The 18,700-nt window shown below is 35.1% G+C and overlaps 1 protein-coding gene across 3 annotated transcripts in view; it reads left to right on the top strand.

The window, feature by feature from the left end:
• The first annotated feature begins 11,378 nt into the window (after positions 1-11,378).
• LOC136838788 (dual serine/threonine and tyrosine protein kinase-like) overlaps positions 11,379-18,700 on the top strand; it is an 87,074-nt gene continuing 79,752 nt past the window's right edge. For 2 of the 3 annotated variants that reach the window (XR_010853111.1, XM_067104340.1), the window contains exons 1-3: positions 11,403-11,562; positions 14,898-15,247; positions 15,401-15,598. Coding sequence is in view for 2 of the 3 variants with exons in the window: in XM_067104340.1 (XP_066960441.1) it covers positions 11,436-11,562; positions 14,898-15,247; positions 15,401-15,598 (675 nt within the window). In the remaining variant the exon portion in view is untranslated. Of the gene's footprint in view, positions 11,563-14,897; positions 15,248-15,400; positions 15,599-18,700 lie in introns of all 3 variants that reach the window. The other variant, XM_067104339.1, reaches the window with a different exon arrangement.

Here is an 18,700-nt window from a genome sequence, read left to right as displayed (position 1 = left end):
GCTGTTTGCCTGTCTTTCCAAGTTAGATCTAGCATAATTCTCTCATGTGCCCTCTGCATTGTTCGTAATTTAAGGGAAAGCTTTTTTGTTAGATTCCAAGTTTCGGCCCCATAGGTGACAGTGGGGAGAATACACTGATCATAGACTTTCCTTTTAAAGATGATAGGAATCTTCTTATTTTTTAACACTGCTGGCTCTTCCAAACGCCTGCCAGCCGAGAATTATTCTTCTTTTTATTGCGCTCTCTTTGGAGGCGTCATGTAGAGATTCGTTGTCCAAGGTAGATGTAGTGGTCCACTTCCTCAATTTGTTGATTTTCATTTTCAAGTATGTCATTTGCATTTTCAGTGTATTTATTGCTCATGACTTTGGTCTTACGGAAGTTCATGTGGAGCCCTACTGATTTGCTTGCTTCATTTAGCTCGGTGAGCATTTGTTGAAGCTCTCCTTTGGTGGGGGCAACGATAATGAGGTCATCAGCAAATCTTAGGTGACTTAGGTATTCTCCATCTATTCTTATTCCTTTTTCTTGCCAGTTGAGCTGTCGGAAAGCTCTCTCCAGGCAGGCAGTAAACAGTTTGGATGAGCTTGTGCCACCATGTCTGACTGCTCTCTTGAGTTGGAATGGTTCTGAGTCCTTGTGGAGGCGAATAAATGATGTTGCATGGTCATAGATGTGACGGAGGACATTGATGTAAACTGAGTCAACTCCCAGTTCTTCCAGCGCTGACATGACCTATATATACATATATATCTATATATATGTATATATATGTGTGTGTGTATACACACACGCATATAGATATCTACATATTTTGTCACTAGAAGAAATTTTTCCAGAGGACAATAACCGTCCATTTTGTCTAACCACTAGAGTCTAGATACTTTATTCACAGGTGGATGAAATGGTCTTTAAGACGCTTCCCCCACATGGAAATGGTCGTGGGTCTTTCAGTTGGGAGGTAAGACCACCAAACACAGACATAAAGTTGTCACATGATAGTAATAGCATGCCTAAATTTATAATAAAAGAGTCACATCACGTGATTTTTTTCTTACGATCAAATGTCTCAGTATGCTACAGAATGAATGTTATTCACCTGGCATGCGGTATTATTATTATTATTATTATTATTATTATTATTATTATTATTATTATTATTATTATTATTATTATTATCGCTGCTTTTGAGGAATTTGGTAAGTACCTAGGAAGTTTGAAAATAATTTCCCAAGATTTGATGTTCAGTATAAAGATCAACGTTTAAGAATCTTGTCTCTAAATCTATGAACTCAGCACCGCGAGTCAGAGGCATTGTTTAAGATAGTTGAATTTTGTCTTATCTGGCATTTAACCCAAACCAATTTTTCTCTTTGATTTTTATGAACTTGCTGGATAGGTACCACAAGTATTGGAGGTTATTTCCTCAAATACGGTTTAACCTTAACTTTTCTTTCTAAGTCACAGGCCAGTTTATAGTTTAATTTTGTTCTCTCCGATTTTGATTAATCTTAGTAAGTAGACACTTCAGGAGTGTGTAGTTATTTCCCTGGATATTTTTTATTAAATTTTTATCTATTTCTATGGTCATGGGTCAGTTTGAAAACAGAATTTTTCTCTAGATGTTAGAAGCTATAGATAGTAAGGGCTCGCTGATCTTCAGAGTCTCCGGAATCTCTTCTAATATGTTACTTTAAAACCATCAGAAAGATAAGAGGGGTACTCCTGCCTGATAATAATTACTAGTTGTTATTCATATGAGTGACAGATATGATAGTTTCTGTGTAATGTTCAAGTTTTTCGTAGATTTATTTCAGCCAACAACACTATGAAACTATATATAGCAGTATGGCGCCATCGCAATATCAAATCCGGTGATAGAAAAAGAAAAGATCTTGAGAGAAAGTGTTATCTTTTTCCTTATCAGTACTTCGTTATACTGATAGAAGTGACCTAAAAGATTAACGTTTATCATCCGATGACCTTGGTCTTCGGACTGACAGAAATGTTAACAGAGTGATGGGATGGGTACCATATCGTCAAGATGGTCCTATATCGCGTAACTGTTCATGCACGTAACAGGATAGAAACAATAAGAAAGCTACTGAACGCTGATATTTAAAAGACTTTCCTCTCTAGTCAAACTTTATCCAGTTCCAGTCTTTTCGTTTTCCTTATTTCTCTATTCGTTACATTTTCTCATTCTGTTCTGTCGCACATTGTTGGGTGTGTTCATACGAGGTTTGCGTTTGTTACGCATTAATAATGATGACGATGATAACGGTAAACTAATACTACGCGTCCATGATATGAATGCTTTGTTTATCTTAGAAGTAAAGACGCCGTTTGGACGACTCTTCCTTTTATTGTCTTATTTCATTTGACTAATATGGTTAGTCTTCTTCTCTAGATAAATATCTGTCTTTTTAAGGCAGTCCAATATTCCTTTTCTATAGTCATCTGGTTTACCATTATTCCGCAGAGACGAAAGAGCCTCTTGCCCTGTGGCAACGAGGAAGCCTCATGCTCATAAAACTGGTGTCAGCTCTAGCCAAGGCAAAGAGTGGACAACTACCAACTCAGCGTGGTTCTTACGCTTGTTTTCCAGTTCTGGTGTTTCTTTTTTTTTCGTGCTTCTATTTTTCCTGTTTCTTTATTCCTCCTACGCTTAAGAAACAGATTTTCGCGAGTTAGACTCTTCTCTGTTTTTCTCCACACGCAGAAATAATCTGAAATTGATAGTTGGTTTTAAGTTCAACTCATGCATGCACGAACCCCGACTCAAAGGTGGACCACAAGTGTGGTAAGATGATAACTGAATCATCAGGGGACTGGCGCGGACCTTTTGGCTTTCACGCCAATCGAGAGAAATCTAACCTTAATAGTGATGTCGTGTGCAGACTACTCAGTGAATGGAAATCTTTAACGTGAGGCATAAAATAAGATTTATTTGGACTGTGTAGACTGGGGAGTTACCAGAATAACAGCTAGACTATGGCTCGCTTGGACACACACACACACACACACACACACACACACACACACACACACACACACACACACATATATATATATATATATATATATATATATATATATATATATATATATATATATATATATATATATATATATATACATACATACATACATACATACATACATACATACATACATACATACATACATACATACATAATTAGATAAGTTTCCTATAATCTTAACCGAAATTTTCGGCGTTAAGACGGAATGGCACCTTCCTTGTGTAATATTGCCTTTGTTTTTTTCTGAAAAGGAAACTGAATTCAAACAACAGTAAAGTTGCAATACTTTGTCGTAACATTGCAAATTGAGAGAGCTCCTGATGTTAATCGTTCTGTGAGTCTGTAAGCATAAAACATCGTTTTTTCTTGTTGTTTCCTTCAAAAAAGTGGCTACGTTACAAGCACAGAAAATTTCTCGACTAAGTGACTTTGGTACACACTTGTAGGTAAGGGAGGGAAAGCAACACACACACACACACACACACAGAGAGAGAGAGAGAGAGAGAGAGGGAGGGAGGGGGGTGGTGTCCCGGAATGCTTGAATGATATGCACTTGAAGCTCAGAGAACTATGAAACCTGCCTCAGAGATTTGTCGTCTACTTTGCGAGGACTATTTAGCGTATGAGGAAATGATTTAAAAGCTGGCGACTTCTTACTCATACTCTCTCGAGTGCACTAAACTGCTTTTGCTGAGTACTGTAAATCGGATAAATGACGTCACATATAGCAAATTTCTAGAGACGCTTCAGTAGTGTAAGAGAGAAAAATGTTAAATTTCATCCATAAATCCTACCTGATCGCCTTACCCTTTACTGGATCCAACTGCCATGTCTCACATTCGTTGATCCCTTTGTTTCTGTGGACAAAGAGTAATATGAATACCGTCACAAGGACACGATTTTCGCTTTCCTTATCGTCATTTTAGAGGCTAATGGATTTAAATCACGTGCCTTCTACAAGCGTTTTCTCAGAATTTATCCCTGTAATAGGGAAATTGTGAAGTTATAATTCAGTGAAATATTGGTAGCTGTCATGTAGGGAATGGCAAAGAAAACTGCAGTTTCAGTAAAAAACAGGAAAAGCGTAACGTTGATTCTTGAATTTTTCATCCCCTTCTACCTATGGATTTCGGAACTCCCCTCACTCTTCTGCATTGTCAACTTTTTCGAATCTTAAGCTCTTCGTTGGGCGAGTCGGTAGAGCTGTGGACTTGCACTCGCTAGGCCCGATTTCGAGTCTCCGGCCGGCTGATGAAGAGTTACAGGAATTTATTTCTGGTGATAGAAATTCATTTCTCGCTATAATGTGGTTCGGATCCCACAATAAGCTGTAGGTCCCGTTGCTAAGTAACCAGTTGGTTCTTAGCCACGTAAAATAAGTCTAATCGTTCGGGCCAGCCTTAGGAGAGCTGGTAATCAGCTCAGTGGTCTGGTAAAACTAAGGTATACTTATTTTTTTCTTTTTTTGTAGCACTGAGGTTTGATAAACAAGATTATCTGGGCATCGGTAACATAAATGTGATGCAGACGTTGTGATTAGCTAGTCACATTCTTATACGTTTTTATTTAACTTGCTTTTTTTTGTCTGTTTGTTAGCTTGTCTTGGTCAAATCTTGTAACTCAATTTTCAACCTGTTCCTTCCTCTGACGGACTTGAAATTTTGCGTGGTTACTCAATCCCGGTGACAATATAACCTTACATGATCAGTGGGTCAGCAGTGACCTCTAGTGACCCTACAGTGACCTCTCCCAGTATCCCAGGATTTGTATGAAACTCTTCGGATTTTTCAAAACTACTTTGACTCGGCAAATAACTCTAAGGATTTTTCAAACCTTCTTTGGCTCGACAGGCTACAATTTCTTTAGCTACAGTCATAAATCGGTTACAATTTCTGTCAAAACTAAAAAGTATAAAATAAAAAATACATAAAAATTTGTCTTAAAACACGCTTTTATTAAAGTACTCTAAAAACTGAAAAATACATCTTTTGAGACACACCAGGATTTTCTTACAATTAATCATTTCTACAAAAATAAGAGCGTGAGCGACAAACATGGAAGGAAATGCTAGAAGAAATAAAAAAATATTTTTTTTTCTTGTAGCATTTCCTTCCATGTTTGGCATCCACGCTTTTATTTTTGTAGAGATGATTAATTGTAAGAAATTCGTGGTGTCTCAAAAATCTATTTTTAACTTTTTAGTGCATTTTAATAAAAGGGCGTTTTAAAAAAAAATTTATATTTTTTTCATAAACATCCTCCAGCGGGCACCTCTAACTCCTCCATTACTCTTATTCACTATTTAACAATGAAATCATTTAAGCGATACCATTAAACCAATACCGCTGGTATTATTGTTATTATGATTATTTTATTACAAATGTATTCTATGTATAGCACAACGGTCGCAAGAAAGAAATAAGAGTTGGCTGAAGAGAACCATCTTGCAAACGGTCGAAAGCTCCCGTTTTCAACGGTTTCTTGTATTTTGAAAAATATGGCTTTTTCTCATATACATACTTGTGGATTTTCACTCATTATTTCCAGTCACAGTAGCGTGATGTACCATAGACATATGTATGTATGTATGTATGTATGTATGAATATATATATATATATATATATATATATATATATATATATATATATATATATATATATATATATATATATATATATATATATAAACTTTATCACATACACAATTGTTCCGTGCATTAGTGGAATTACTAACAGGACCTCATTCAAACTGGATGGTATCTAACGGAGTACTTATTCAGAAAAAGTTACAAGCCTTCGGATACTTGATAATGAGGACTGTTTGTCCGAGAAAGCTTGTAACTTTTTCTGAATAAATACTCCATTAGATACCATCCAGTTTAAATGAGGTCCTGTTAGTAATGTATGTATATATATATATATATATATATATATATATATATATATATATATATATATATATATATATATATATATACATATGACATAAATACATTGTCGCACTAAGGTAAATAAAAGAAATTCCAGAATACTGTGATATGAAATGCCTGAAAAAATATATATGTATTTATATATATATGTGTATTATAAATATATGACATCTTTTATGCACGAATATTAAGCTGCAAATGTCATTCAATATCCAGTTTTCTCTACTTCGGAAATAATACCAAAGGCGAATTGTAATTGACAATGATAATCTCTGACTTCAGTGACGAGTGCTCTACCACTAGACTGTCAAAAACTATATACGGTATACATATACAAATACACACACACACACACACACACACACATATATATATATATATATATATATATATATATATATATATATATATATATATGAAATGCTTGAAAAAATACGTATACATTTAGTAGGCCTTTGCTAGTAACAGCTAACTATATCAAGCTAGTAGTGGTCAGCAAAAGCTTATAAATATATATTTTCTGGACATTTCGTATTATTGTGAATTTCCTTCCACACACACACACATATATGTGTGTGTATATATATATACATATATATATATATATATATATATATATATATATATATATATATATATATTTGTGTGTATTTTTTGACAGTCTAGTGGTAGAACACTCGTCACTGAAGTCAGAGATAGTTACTGTCGGTGGTTAGAGACCATCAGGTGACTATCACTTAACAAATATAATTCCCCTTTGGTATTGTTTCCGAAGTATAGTAAAGTGGATATTAAATGACATTTATAGCTTAATATTTGTGTATAAAAATGTCACATATTTATAATACACATACAGTATATATAAATACATGCATACACACACACACGCATATATATATATTTATATATATATATGTGTGTGTGTGTGTGTATAGCATTAATAGCATATCCATAAGGAAAATGTAGTGTTAATTTACGAGAAGCAATTCTCTCTCTCTCTCTCTCTCTCTCTCTCTCTCTCTCTCTCTCTCTCTCTCTCTCTCTCTCTCTCTCTCTCTCTTTTAATCGCAACGTACCCTATGAGTGACAAGATCAGAGTTCTTGAACAAAAGAATCAGGTGTAGCGACATGAAAAAAAAATAATAATAATTTACCTTCAGAAAACGTTCAACCTTTTTTCCAGCCAAATCTTTGTGGAGTAGCAAATAGCTGTCCGCTCATTTCATATAGATATAAGAAAGATTTATTATTTCATTTATGAAGGCTTAGAGAAACGTAATGTTTGAAATCACTTGTACTGCATAAAATCGAGCGTCTGGGGGATCAGCACAGACCTCTGCAATGAGCATCTAAGACCTCAATCGCAACAGTTCTCACGTTCGAAAAATTTAAACATTTCATTAACCAGCTAATTGTGAACTTTATTATTTGATAAATGGTCAAAGAATGAAAGGTCAAAATTGGCGCTATTAGTTAAGAATAAAAATGTATTTAAGTTTTTCGGCTTCTTTGATCGAAATGTAGCAGACAAAATAACGATTAACAGTTTAATAAAATATATACATCATCTTCATTAGTTATCACCCGGGTTTAATTTTGATGGACCTCCTACTACTGATCCTCATTCAGCCCTTCAAGCAGGTCCTTTTTATACGTTCCCTCTTGAATAACTAGTTCTTAAATACAGGTACATTTTCTTGGATCGTACAAATGCTTAAAAAATAATCGATTCTTACCAGCTTTAACAACAGATCTGTATAACAAGAGAAAACAGAGAATGGTCCCGGGACTTATTCTCGTTGTGTTAGTGAAGGAAGAATATTGCAAATCGAAGGAGCAATGTAAATTGAGAACAAAGAACAGTACTTTTCATAAGGCACGTGACTCAACGAAATTAAGTGTTTGTGGGTTGGAAAGAAAGAAACAATGCCTGTGACGAAGTAATGTAACAATGAACAACTAAGGAATGAAGTGGAACTAACGGTAGGTATTGAGGTAATGCATGGATTTATATGGCTTTCTCCTCCTTTTGAATAACCCGCAATATTATGGACAAGAAGAAGAAAAAGAGAAGATTTGAAATATTAATTCATTATGAAAGCTGTCACTTTCAGGTAGTGCTTGATTGGAAGAAAAATCATTAACGAAAACAGAAACAGTAGTGGAAAATGATAATAAATAAACTAGAGCAGAAAGGAAATAAGAATAAAAGACGAAGAAAACAATCTTAATCTGAGTATTGCTGAGGAAAGTGAAGCGTCGGTGGAATACCAAATGGGGTCTTCCCATTCTTTTACCATCTAACTTAATTACTTTTTTCTTCCTTTTACTTCTCACCAATTTCTGTCTATCTCAGTTCGTCTATATTCTTTGTTCTATACCGCTAAATGTAAGTCTATTACAGTGTCCTTAAAATGATCGAATAATTAAGTTAGTTTCTTTACAGGTAACATTAGATAATTTACCATTATTAGTATTTCTTTGGCCTGTTCGTCTCTGATCTTGGTCGTAACAATCTCATATTTACTATCTAGAATAGCTGTCGATATTATGCTCGGCCTTCCGCACTATTTCACTTTTACCTAAGATGAATAAGAATTGCATCATGTCACCTCAATAATATATAATCACAAGAGCAATGTTGTACAGCTATGCTCTTCAGTAGTATGCCATGATTGCATAGAATTTCGTTCAAATTCTCGAACTGGCAGCTAACATGCTCAATTTTTATCTCTTATTTCAAAGCGAAAACACGATTATTTCATAGAGTAAGGCTATATTATGTTTCATAACAGTGAAATCTGTTATACATTTCAAAACTGTAAGAAAATATCACGTGTAGCCCAATTTCGGATAAAAAAGTTATGAAGCATTTTCAAAACTTTTGTTCACTTATCACCGATGCGTTCAACAAAAAAAATGTCATTATCAAACCTCAGTTCAAATGTTAAAATAATAAAAAAAGATAAATTTTGTCATAACAATAATATTGCTTACAATGCAACCATAAAATTTAAAACAGTCATATTTGATTGTTTTTACCCTCAACGCTGAAAAGAAATGTAAATGAGTAAATACAAAAGTATTACTGTAGCTAAAACACATCCACCGATATCAACGAGTGGGCGGAGCCTGTGTGATGCAACCAGTAGAGTGGCGGCAACACGAACCATCTGGAACATATGTCTACAATGAGTAGCGACAATGAAATTATCTTGAATACATTTATTTTACACTTGCTAGAGGAATATTTTGATTTTCATAAAATAAAATGATTGATGTTATGTTTCTTAACCATTTAAAAAAAATATGGCTTACTAGCGAATATTTGCCTATGCAATTGTTCTTTTGTTAAAGCCAAGATTTTGTTTCTGGGCCTAGGTGTATAAGATTGCTTTACTTACTATAAATACGTTACGAAAAATTAGCATTCACATTGCTATGTTAACAATTTATGGCCGGAAAGCACACGAATTTAGCTACACATTCTGGCATTCAAGGTACCTCATGAATGAATAAATTATACATCAAAAGCGAGCAGAATGACTTTTAAGAGAATAATATTTTAAGCAAGTTAAAAACAACTGTTGCATAGGCCTTGATTAATACTAACATATATTTCGATTAATACCATCCTTTCCATATAGGCTATAATCTAAATCATCATCATCTTTTATTCTTAAAAGAACAGGTAATCTCTACAAATAAATTCTTTAGTAATAGATATTACATCTCAGAAGGCTTAGATTATTTCTTAGGCCTATAAATCATTTCGCAACATACAGGCAGGTTGAATACAGCCTTCAACATTAAAAGAAAACTTGTTGTATTTCATATTCTTATTTTGAAAATTTTGTTATTGACTGTTGAGCTTGTTAGGTCTACTGTTATAATGCTGCAGAGGTAATGTTGACCAGTCCGAGGAGCATGTTAAGGTAACCTTATCACACCGTGCTTTGAGCTAAGCAATGTAAAAAAAAAAGTAACTTCAAATCACACAGATTGCGAGTTATACCAATGCATAAAAGAGATCATATTTATATAATTATATGGAAAATAGTGTTATCTGTGAATTCGCAAACTTGTCGACATGTACGACATTGGAAATAATAATAATAAAAAAAAAAACAGTTTAACACTTCTTGGCAACGTTATGTTGTATCTAAAGTTTTGGACGGCTCAAAAAGAATCACGTCGCTGCAGATTTGAGCATGACCGTTCATAATGCATCAACCAGACACACTCTACTAATAATTTTATGTAAAATTTGAAGAATATCTTTCTTTGCGCAATGCCCTGTTTAAAAGTTATCTCCTCTATGATGCTTCATGTCGGATCATATAATAGGACATCATTAGATTCTATAACAAAAGCTGATCTAAGAACTATAAAAATGAGTACATCACGACTTCCATCGCATTATAATTATAGCATTGCAACATATTTTCTAGTGTACGTCATATTGAACTCCTTTCCCACCGTTAAGGGGTCGGTTGCCTGATGCGCCTTCTCCACTGCCTTCTATCAAAGGCATCATCCCCAACCAAACCCCTCCCCAACTGTCTTCCTTCACTTTATCTCGTCATCTAATTTTCGGTCTCCCTCTCGATCTTCTTCCTCTAACAGATTTTTCCCAAGCCCTCTTCACTCCCTCCTCGTCCTCGTCATTCATCCTTAACACATGCCCATACCATCTCAATCGCGACTCTTATCACCCCTGTTATCTTTACTAAGCCTGCTCTTCTTCTTATTTCAACATTTTCCAATCTCTCAAGCAGCGATATTCCCATAATCCACCCCAGCATTCTCATCTCTGTTCTCTCAAGCTTTACTCTCTCTTTACGTCATATTAAACTCCAGTCTTTCTTAATTATATGCTCCTAGGGTTGGCTTTCCTTTTATAAGTAGGCTATACAATATTACAACCAAAATAACTTGATTATGGAGAGCGATTTAAGAGTTGTGCCTCACTTCCCTTGACAGTGTGATATCGGTAAATCTTGGTGGCTCACAGTTTCTTTTTCTTTATATCTGTAGTTTCTAAATATATATTAAAGCCTACAGGCTCCTCTATTTTACACATACAATATTTAGTTCCAATTTATAGATTTTTTTGACAAGGCTCAACTGAATAAATAAGCAATTGCTTTTATTTGGTAAACTTGTTTCCCATAGCTTATGAAATAAAATTTGTATTTAATAATTTTGATTTTCATATGAGCGCATAAACGAAAATACTGCCTATAATATATTACTTAGATTTATTACAGAGTAAAAGTAAAAAAAAAAGGCCAAGAGATTATATTACATAAAGATCCGCTATTGCATCATTCTCTCAATGAGAATTTGCAGTAAAAATTAGTATCCCATTTAAAGCTCCTTCGTTTTCTATGATTCCTCTTCTTCTTGCGGGATGAAGAACCTTGTGATCAGTGAGGCAGATGTAAACAATTAGTGAGGATGGCCGCGGAAGGTCTTGTGGTGGAGTTTCAAAAATTTAATAAAAATGCCAGACATTTGAAACGTCTGCAACGGGAAACTTTACAGTCGATAGAAGACGTCGGTGTTTCGGGAAATATTGGTGCAGGTAAATTCGCAAGTAGTGTCGTGCTGAGATATAGGCTGTCTTCCATTTGTTACCGCACCCTTGTGTTTGTTGTGGAGCTACATTTGACAGGTCTGACGTAGCCTATGCGATGAGAGTGATTGTCATATTCTTTATTTTCTGGATTAAGTTGAGATATGGGTGCAGTTACTGAATTAGGAGCTATGCCTGTGCCGTACACGGGGTTAGATTGGGCAACCTTAGTAGCCTACACTAGGCTAAAGTAAGAAGTTAAAGGTAGGGAGCTACAAATTCTTTAGCCTCAAGCCTAGGTTAGGCTATAGGGTAGGCTGTCGTATCTCGCATTTTCGTTATTTTTGTACTTCAGCCTAATAGTCGTTCGCGATGTTGGATTTTTTTTGCCTTGGTCAAAGGTCCCCTTAATATGGTCAATACTAAAAGGATATTAAAGTATAAAGCAAAATTACTGCTCCCGAGGTATTTGCTCACTTTATTTAAGTTTCAACGTTCATGCCTGAGAACTGGTACTGAACAAGATGTTTGTGCAAGTAGGGCAGGTGTCAAATTAAAAATCTACTGAATTTCAAGATGTATAGCCTAATGGGTATTTCTGGTTGGGGAAAACCAGCAGTGAGTGCAGTTCAGAATGATAGGAGGTGTTTAACTCACAACAAGTTAAAAAAAATCACCCTGTTTATGCCTATTCATGGTATTAATCATCAAATATGTATAATGCATGACTATGTAGCATGAACAGTGAGAAGAATGATCTTAACTTAATCTTGGATGCTGTATCCATACCAGGCCATGAAGGTTTTTCCTTCCCCAGGGTTCCATCCAGCTGGGCCTAGAGTGCCATGAAAGTCATAGAGTGAAATACAGGGATGCTTCATAGCTGTAGTTTAAAAAAATGCTGGTAATTCAGCATTAAATTTTATGAAGTTTGATTATCTGTAAAGAGTACATAATTAATATAAAACAGAGAACAAAAAATCTCCCATCAGCACTTATAGTTGCCATATGTTACAAGCACCTGTTGCCACCTATTTCAAAGAACTTTAAGTGGAACACCTTCAGAACAATAACATTAGACTGAGAAAATGATACAAGCTTTCACATCTTCAATACTAAATATATTACCCATTATTCACCTGCCCCCTCTGACCAATCAACTGTTTCTGATATTATTTAAAGATGGATTTGACGTAAAGTATCATAATATTACTTTACCAGTATTGAACAAATAAACTGATGAAACTGAAAAGATAGCCTACTTAACCACATCACTCCACTTAATGCAGCTCTCATTTTATAAAGGCGGAAGTCTGTGGTAAAGCGTTGTAGTTAGATGGTCTTTCTAGCTATTCAGAGGTGCCCAGTGCATCATATTTTTTTCAAGCTGAAAGGTTAGAAACAAAATTGATATGGTAGAAATTGTAGTTTCAACCCATAAGTTCTTTAAACACTTGAAAGGTATCCGTTACCTGTTACAAGGAGCCATCTATCACAGGGCACTTTCCCCTACCTGTCACAAGGTGCTGTGAATTATTGGACACTGTGTTTCTAAGTTGTCAAAAGTGGCTGGATATCACAGGATGCTGTATTTTTAACCTTTCACAAGGGGCCATGTATAACAGGGCACTGTGTCCCATAACATTCACAAGGGACCTTGTCCTCCCTAACCTGTAACAAGGAGCCATGCCCCTAACCTGTCATAAGGGGATATGTATTGCAGAACATCATGTCCTTATTTTACCAAATAGGGCCATGCATCAAAAGATGTGGCCTTAGCCTGTCACAATGGGCTAAGAATCACATACAGTAATGTGAACTTCTTAACCTGTCACAGGGGACTGTTTTTCACATGTCCTTAATCCATCTCGTGGAAATTATTTCCATAAACCATCCTGGCAGGGAGTAGATGATAGTTCTGAATATTTAGAATAAACATTGTCAGTGTATACACTAACTTTAGTCATCGACAACTAGGGCAAATTGCAGTTCTTGGTCAAACATGTTTCCAAAAGAATTCCAGACTTTGAACATTATTCATTAAAAAATAAGAAAAAGCATTAAACAATCTAACAGTAAATGAGAGAATATTTGTCACGCAGAGACTCCATGGCATAACTGACTTGAAAACCAGCCATCCAGGTGTTTTCAGCGTGTGCATACAAAAAAAAATTAAGTGGTTGGTTAACTGATGAAAACATTCCCAAAACCATTTGTTATTAGCTTTTGAAAATGTTGTCATTATAAAAAAAAATTGACAGAGGGCTACTTTTATGAAGAATTGATAAACTAAAAGTCATAAATGGAAAGTATGGAGCGTTAAGTAAACAAACAAAAATTTCAGTTTCTGCAGCCAACCAATATATTGGAAATTGTTGTGATTTCCTTTAGTGAATATTGCTAGCCTTTAAGTATTTTTTGCTTAATTAGGTTAAGCTGTTATTATGCTTTGCTATTAACTTCACCCTCTGAAGGCTTGAAATTTTTCATACATGGTAGGGCTATGATGTTTATGATGTTTGGCAATAGATACAGTAGTGATAGGCTGCTGAGTTGTGAAGTTTGAGCATAAAAGATAAGGTGGATGTATTGAAATAATAGTAGTTCAGAGGATGCATCCTAGCTTAACTAGTTGACTATCATAATTATCTTATTTGCGAAAAGTGGAATGTTGTACTGACGATGATGAATTGCTGTGATGAAGTGTGCATAGCCTATATATATATATATATATATATATATATATATATATATATATATATATATATATATATATATATATATATATATATATATATATATATATATATATATATATATACAGTATATGTATGCATGTATATATATAAAATATTCTAGTTATTTCTTAAATTTACAGTAGGATTTTTACCCTTTTTGCTTGATATTTTATGTAGTTTAGACACCCTTCCCATCTTGTTTACTGGTGTAAATGTCATTCGCGACCTATCCTCCAAGATTGCTGGAAGCTCTGAACGTACTGGGAAAGGTGAATAGGGATGTTGGAGAATAATGCACTGGTGTCTGGATGTTAACAACATCCCAGGACCTTTATCTGACTTACTAAATTGTTTTATTGGTTGCTATCATTTTTCATAATTGTGGTAACTGCAAATCAGTTCATCAACAGAAGTTTATTTTTTCTGTACAGTATTTCACAATAGTTTAGTTAATAATTTTTTTTTAGGAATATTTTACATTTTAGAAACTTAATTATCAAGTCAGAGACCTTTATTTAGATTTTGCTTGAAAGTATGCCCAATATGAATTATAATGGGTTATTTAGTTGGGCATTTTTACATTGTTTGTTTTTTGTATTCTTTCAGACCAACTTGCAGAAATTCGTTTTAGTGAAATAGAGCTTAGTGAACTTCGGCATGTATTGGGCATGCCCCCGTGTATAATAGTGGCAGGACAGGATGCTTACAGTAAAGTTGTAGTGGTTACACGGCTTTTGGCGGAACAGGTGCTGCCAATTGTGCCTAATGCTCATCCAGGAAAAGCATGGAGGCCCATTAGATTAAAGCATTCTCATACCCGTGTAGTGAATTTGTCCACACCTGAGCAAGATTCTCATGAAGAAGGATATGAGCTTGTTCATTCTCTCCATGCACACTCTCGTTCTTGGGGCACGGTTCCTAGGGCAGATGTGGAACTAGACCAACGCACATTACAGGTCTGTACAGTATGGGAGGAGGATTCTTTTTTTATTACCATTTATCAGCATTGTATAGTGTAAATGTTCATGTGATAAGTGTCAAAGTTATGGAAAATGTTTTTTTATATTTCTGTCATTTTTAAGGTTCCATGTAAATTTTTTCTTTAAAAGGACCCAGTCTTGAGCAGTGCAACGCTAGAAGTTGGCCTGAACCACCCCTTGTTAAAAGAAGGTGTCCAAGTGGTGATTACACCCACTCTGCCCCACACTCATGGTCATACCACAACTTCACAGTACCTTAAGACACTCTTACCTGAGGTTCTTCCCATCATCATTTATGCAATTTCCAGGGATAATTTGACATTTGAAGTAAGTACAGTATTTATCTGTTTTATGATCACCCCTGTGAGGACTGTAGTGCATTTCAGATATTTCATGTGTAATTCCAGATATGCTGTCAAGTTTTTTTGCATGTTACTTTTGCTAGCTTCATGGAACAGTTCTTGAAGTGAAAGATCTGGCTAGTAATGTTTGTAGGTAACTGCTTGCATGTTGCCTCTTCACTTGTAGTCAGATATGTTGTGGATGAATTTTCACCTAAAGTTATGTTTATATATGATGCTTTTTGAGGGAATGTGCAGTAATTTCAGTTCCTTTTATGAAATGTGTAGAACAGAGGTCATGCTATATCCTGCTTTGCAAAAGAAGTGATAAACATTTTTTTGTCAGTGTTGAAAGTGCTGTATTATCAGTTAGTACATTTGTATTGCTATAAAAATTTTCTTTACTGTGATAGAATAAGTTAGGTCATAACATAGAATACAGTACTATTATTCATTGCTGAAAAGAAAGATAACTCTAGGTTGACTTTTTTCTGAATGATGTTACTCCAGAGCATGGCACTTTATTTAAGCCTCGCATGGTTTAGATGCATATTCAGTCAGATGGAGCCTTTTGTCATTTACTGAAAGTATTGTATTACATTTCATAGGTTTTTACAAGTAAGATATTGAATGGGGAACCTGTCTTTAAGTGGGTAACAGCTGAATTCCATCCTTTTTCTTTCATGGGGATGACTGAAAGTATTGGTTTTAAAGTGAGGAGTGGAAATTGGTTCAAGGTAAAGTAGTTAGACAGTTAAGAAGGAAAAATTGAAAGTAGTGGATGAAAGGTAAAATGCAGAGAGCAGTGCAGCTGAGGCCTGAGAATGGTTGTTTTATTCAGAGTTCTGCCAACTTAGTGTATCTTTTTGTTCAACCTGTTCACTGATTCATTCGATTTCCCAACCTGTTACTAATTCATACAGTTTGCCACCCTGTTCATTAATTCATGCTGTTCCCCAACCTGTCCTGTAATGCATACAGTTTCCCAAAGCTCTTCGTAATAATAACATTTTTGTTTAATTCAACAATATCCCCCTTTTGTTTTCATTTAACTTTTCATCATAATATTGTTTTGTATTAACTCACAATTCACTGCCTTTGAATAAACATTTATTTATTTCTGTCAACATCTGTCTATCATGTTATTTATCATCCTTGTCAGTCTAGAGATATATTTTTTCAACTTACTTTTAAATTTTTGTTACAGTTGCACATTTAAAATACTGTACAAGTTTACTCCTTCAGCATCCCCCATATCTTGTACTGATATTGCACATAACCAGAGAAAGAATAAAATGCTACATCTGGGTTCTGAAAATGTGTGGGTGTGGTAAGAAGAGAAGGAATGGACGATAAGGATTTGCTTAGGGATGGTGGATGTTTTGGTAGTGTGCACAGGACTAGGAGCAACAGAGTTGATTACATATGGTGTGGCTGAAAGGTGTAGAGCTAGGGATGGGGTAGTGCTCATAGTGTCAAGGGGACTGCGGACAGATGAGAGAGTAAACATGTGTTAGTTTGAGGAATATTTGGTAAAGGTTAAGTTTGGCTGAACAAAAAGTTGCTGTTGTAAAGGTAGATGACAGAAAGATGGCATTGTTGGTAAGTGTGCGGTTCCTGCAGTAAATGAGAATGGAGGATCCTCTGAAAATATGCTCTGAAATGAACATGAGAAAAATGAAAAAGTGAGGAAAAAGTCTTGCAGGTTGTGTCAGTACAGAATAGATGGAAGACACAGTGGTAAAAGTGGGTTTGTGTGGCTAACAAGAATGTGTAAAGTAAACCTAGATGAGAGAAAGATTCCAGTGTGGATGGCTAAAGAGTTAATTTGGTTGATTGATTCAGGTATTCTGGAAGTAGTGTAATAGATGATAGTAGGATTAAAGAAAACATCAGTTACAGGATAGATGCAGCTAGGTAGGTAGGTGGATATGCATAAGGCTGGGAAGAGACTTTTGAGTGTCAGTGGATGTCAAGATGGTAGTGCATAAAGAAACTCATCTTTGTGGAACTGAAGTGCAGATGTTGAAAGATAATGAAATGATAAGGGCTATTTTGTTGAGATGAATTGTTCTAGTATGTAAGCTATAGGGAAATTGAAAGGATGAGAAATGCAGAGATATGTAGAAGTGGCAAAGAAATCTGAGTATAGGTGAAAGATTGGAATATCATGTATTGAGATGATTTGGTCATGTGAAAAGAATAGAGGACAATAGTGTGATGAAAAACGTAAGGGACAATAGGGTGGTGAAAAGTATGTCATTTGGAAGTCTTTTGGGGGGCGAGAAAGAGAGGAAGACCTAGAAAGGACTGTATATATATATTGTGAAAGATGTATTAGAAAGCAAGGGCCTCAATATCTGGGAAGAAAGTGTGTGCATATAAGATGGAGGTAAATGGCACTGTGTTTAGTGGTGGCTTGACACTTGAATGATGAGCCCTCTGTGTAGGTACATGATAGATAGATCTATTTTTGGTGGCCTTGGATATATGCTGTACAGAAAACTCAGTTACACCGAAGAAACTCCAGCGCATTTTTTACTTGTTTTTTTCCCATAAATGGCCCTTTCACAATTCAGCAGTTTTAGCATTAATGCAGAAATGACAATTGGCTTTTTTTTGAGGAGCCACCCATTGTTTGGGCTAAAGCTTAATCTCTCTCTCTCTCTCTCTCTCTCTCTCTCTCTCTCTCTCTCTCTCTCTCTCTCTCTCTCTCTATATATATATATATATATATATATATATATATATATATATATATATATATATATATATATATATATATATATATATATATATATAATGTGTGAAATGCAATCACCTATGAAAAATTGAAAACACTGATTCACTCTTGATCACTGGTGAATGTGGAAAATTGCTGGTCCTGTCGTATCTTCGGTTTGGTTGATGATGACTGATTGCTGAATCATCATTTTGTTTTGACAGTTGCTCCTGAAAAACAAAGTGACCCCCCTCCAATTTGTGCCAGGACCTGTATCTGTCGTGTACAGAAATCGCAGACCCATTAAACCAAGTGCTGGTCGTTTATGCTCCTTTAATGTTTTGGTTCTTAGCCACGTAAAGTAAA

The sequence above is a fragment of the Macrobrachium rosenbergii genome, chromosome 5 (assembly GCF_040412425.1).
Source record: "Macrobrachium rosenbergii isolate ZJJX-2024 chromosome 5, ASM4041242v1, whole genome shotgun sequence".
Classification (NCBI taxonomy): Eukaryota; Metazoa; Arthropoda; class Malacostraca; order Decapoda; family Palaemonidae; genus Macrobrachium; species Macrobrachium rosenbergii.
The sequence above is the reverse complement of the archived record's forward strand: the minus strand, read 5'-3'. Positions and strand labels throughout refer to the sequence as shown.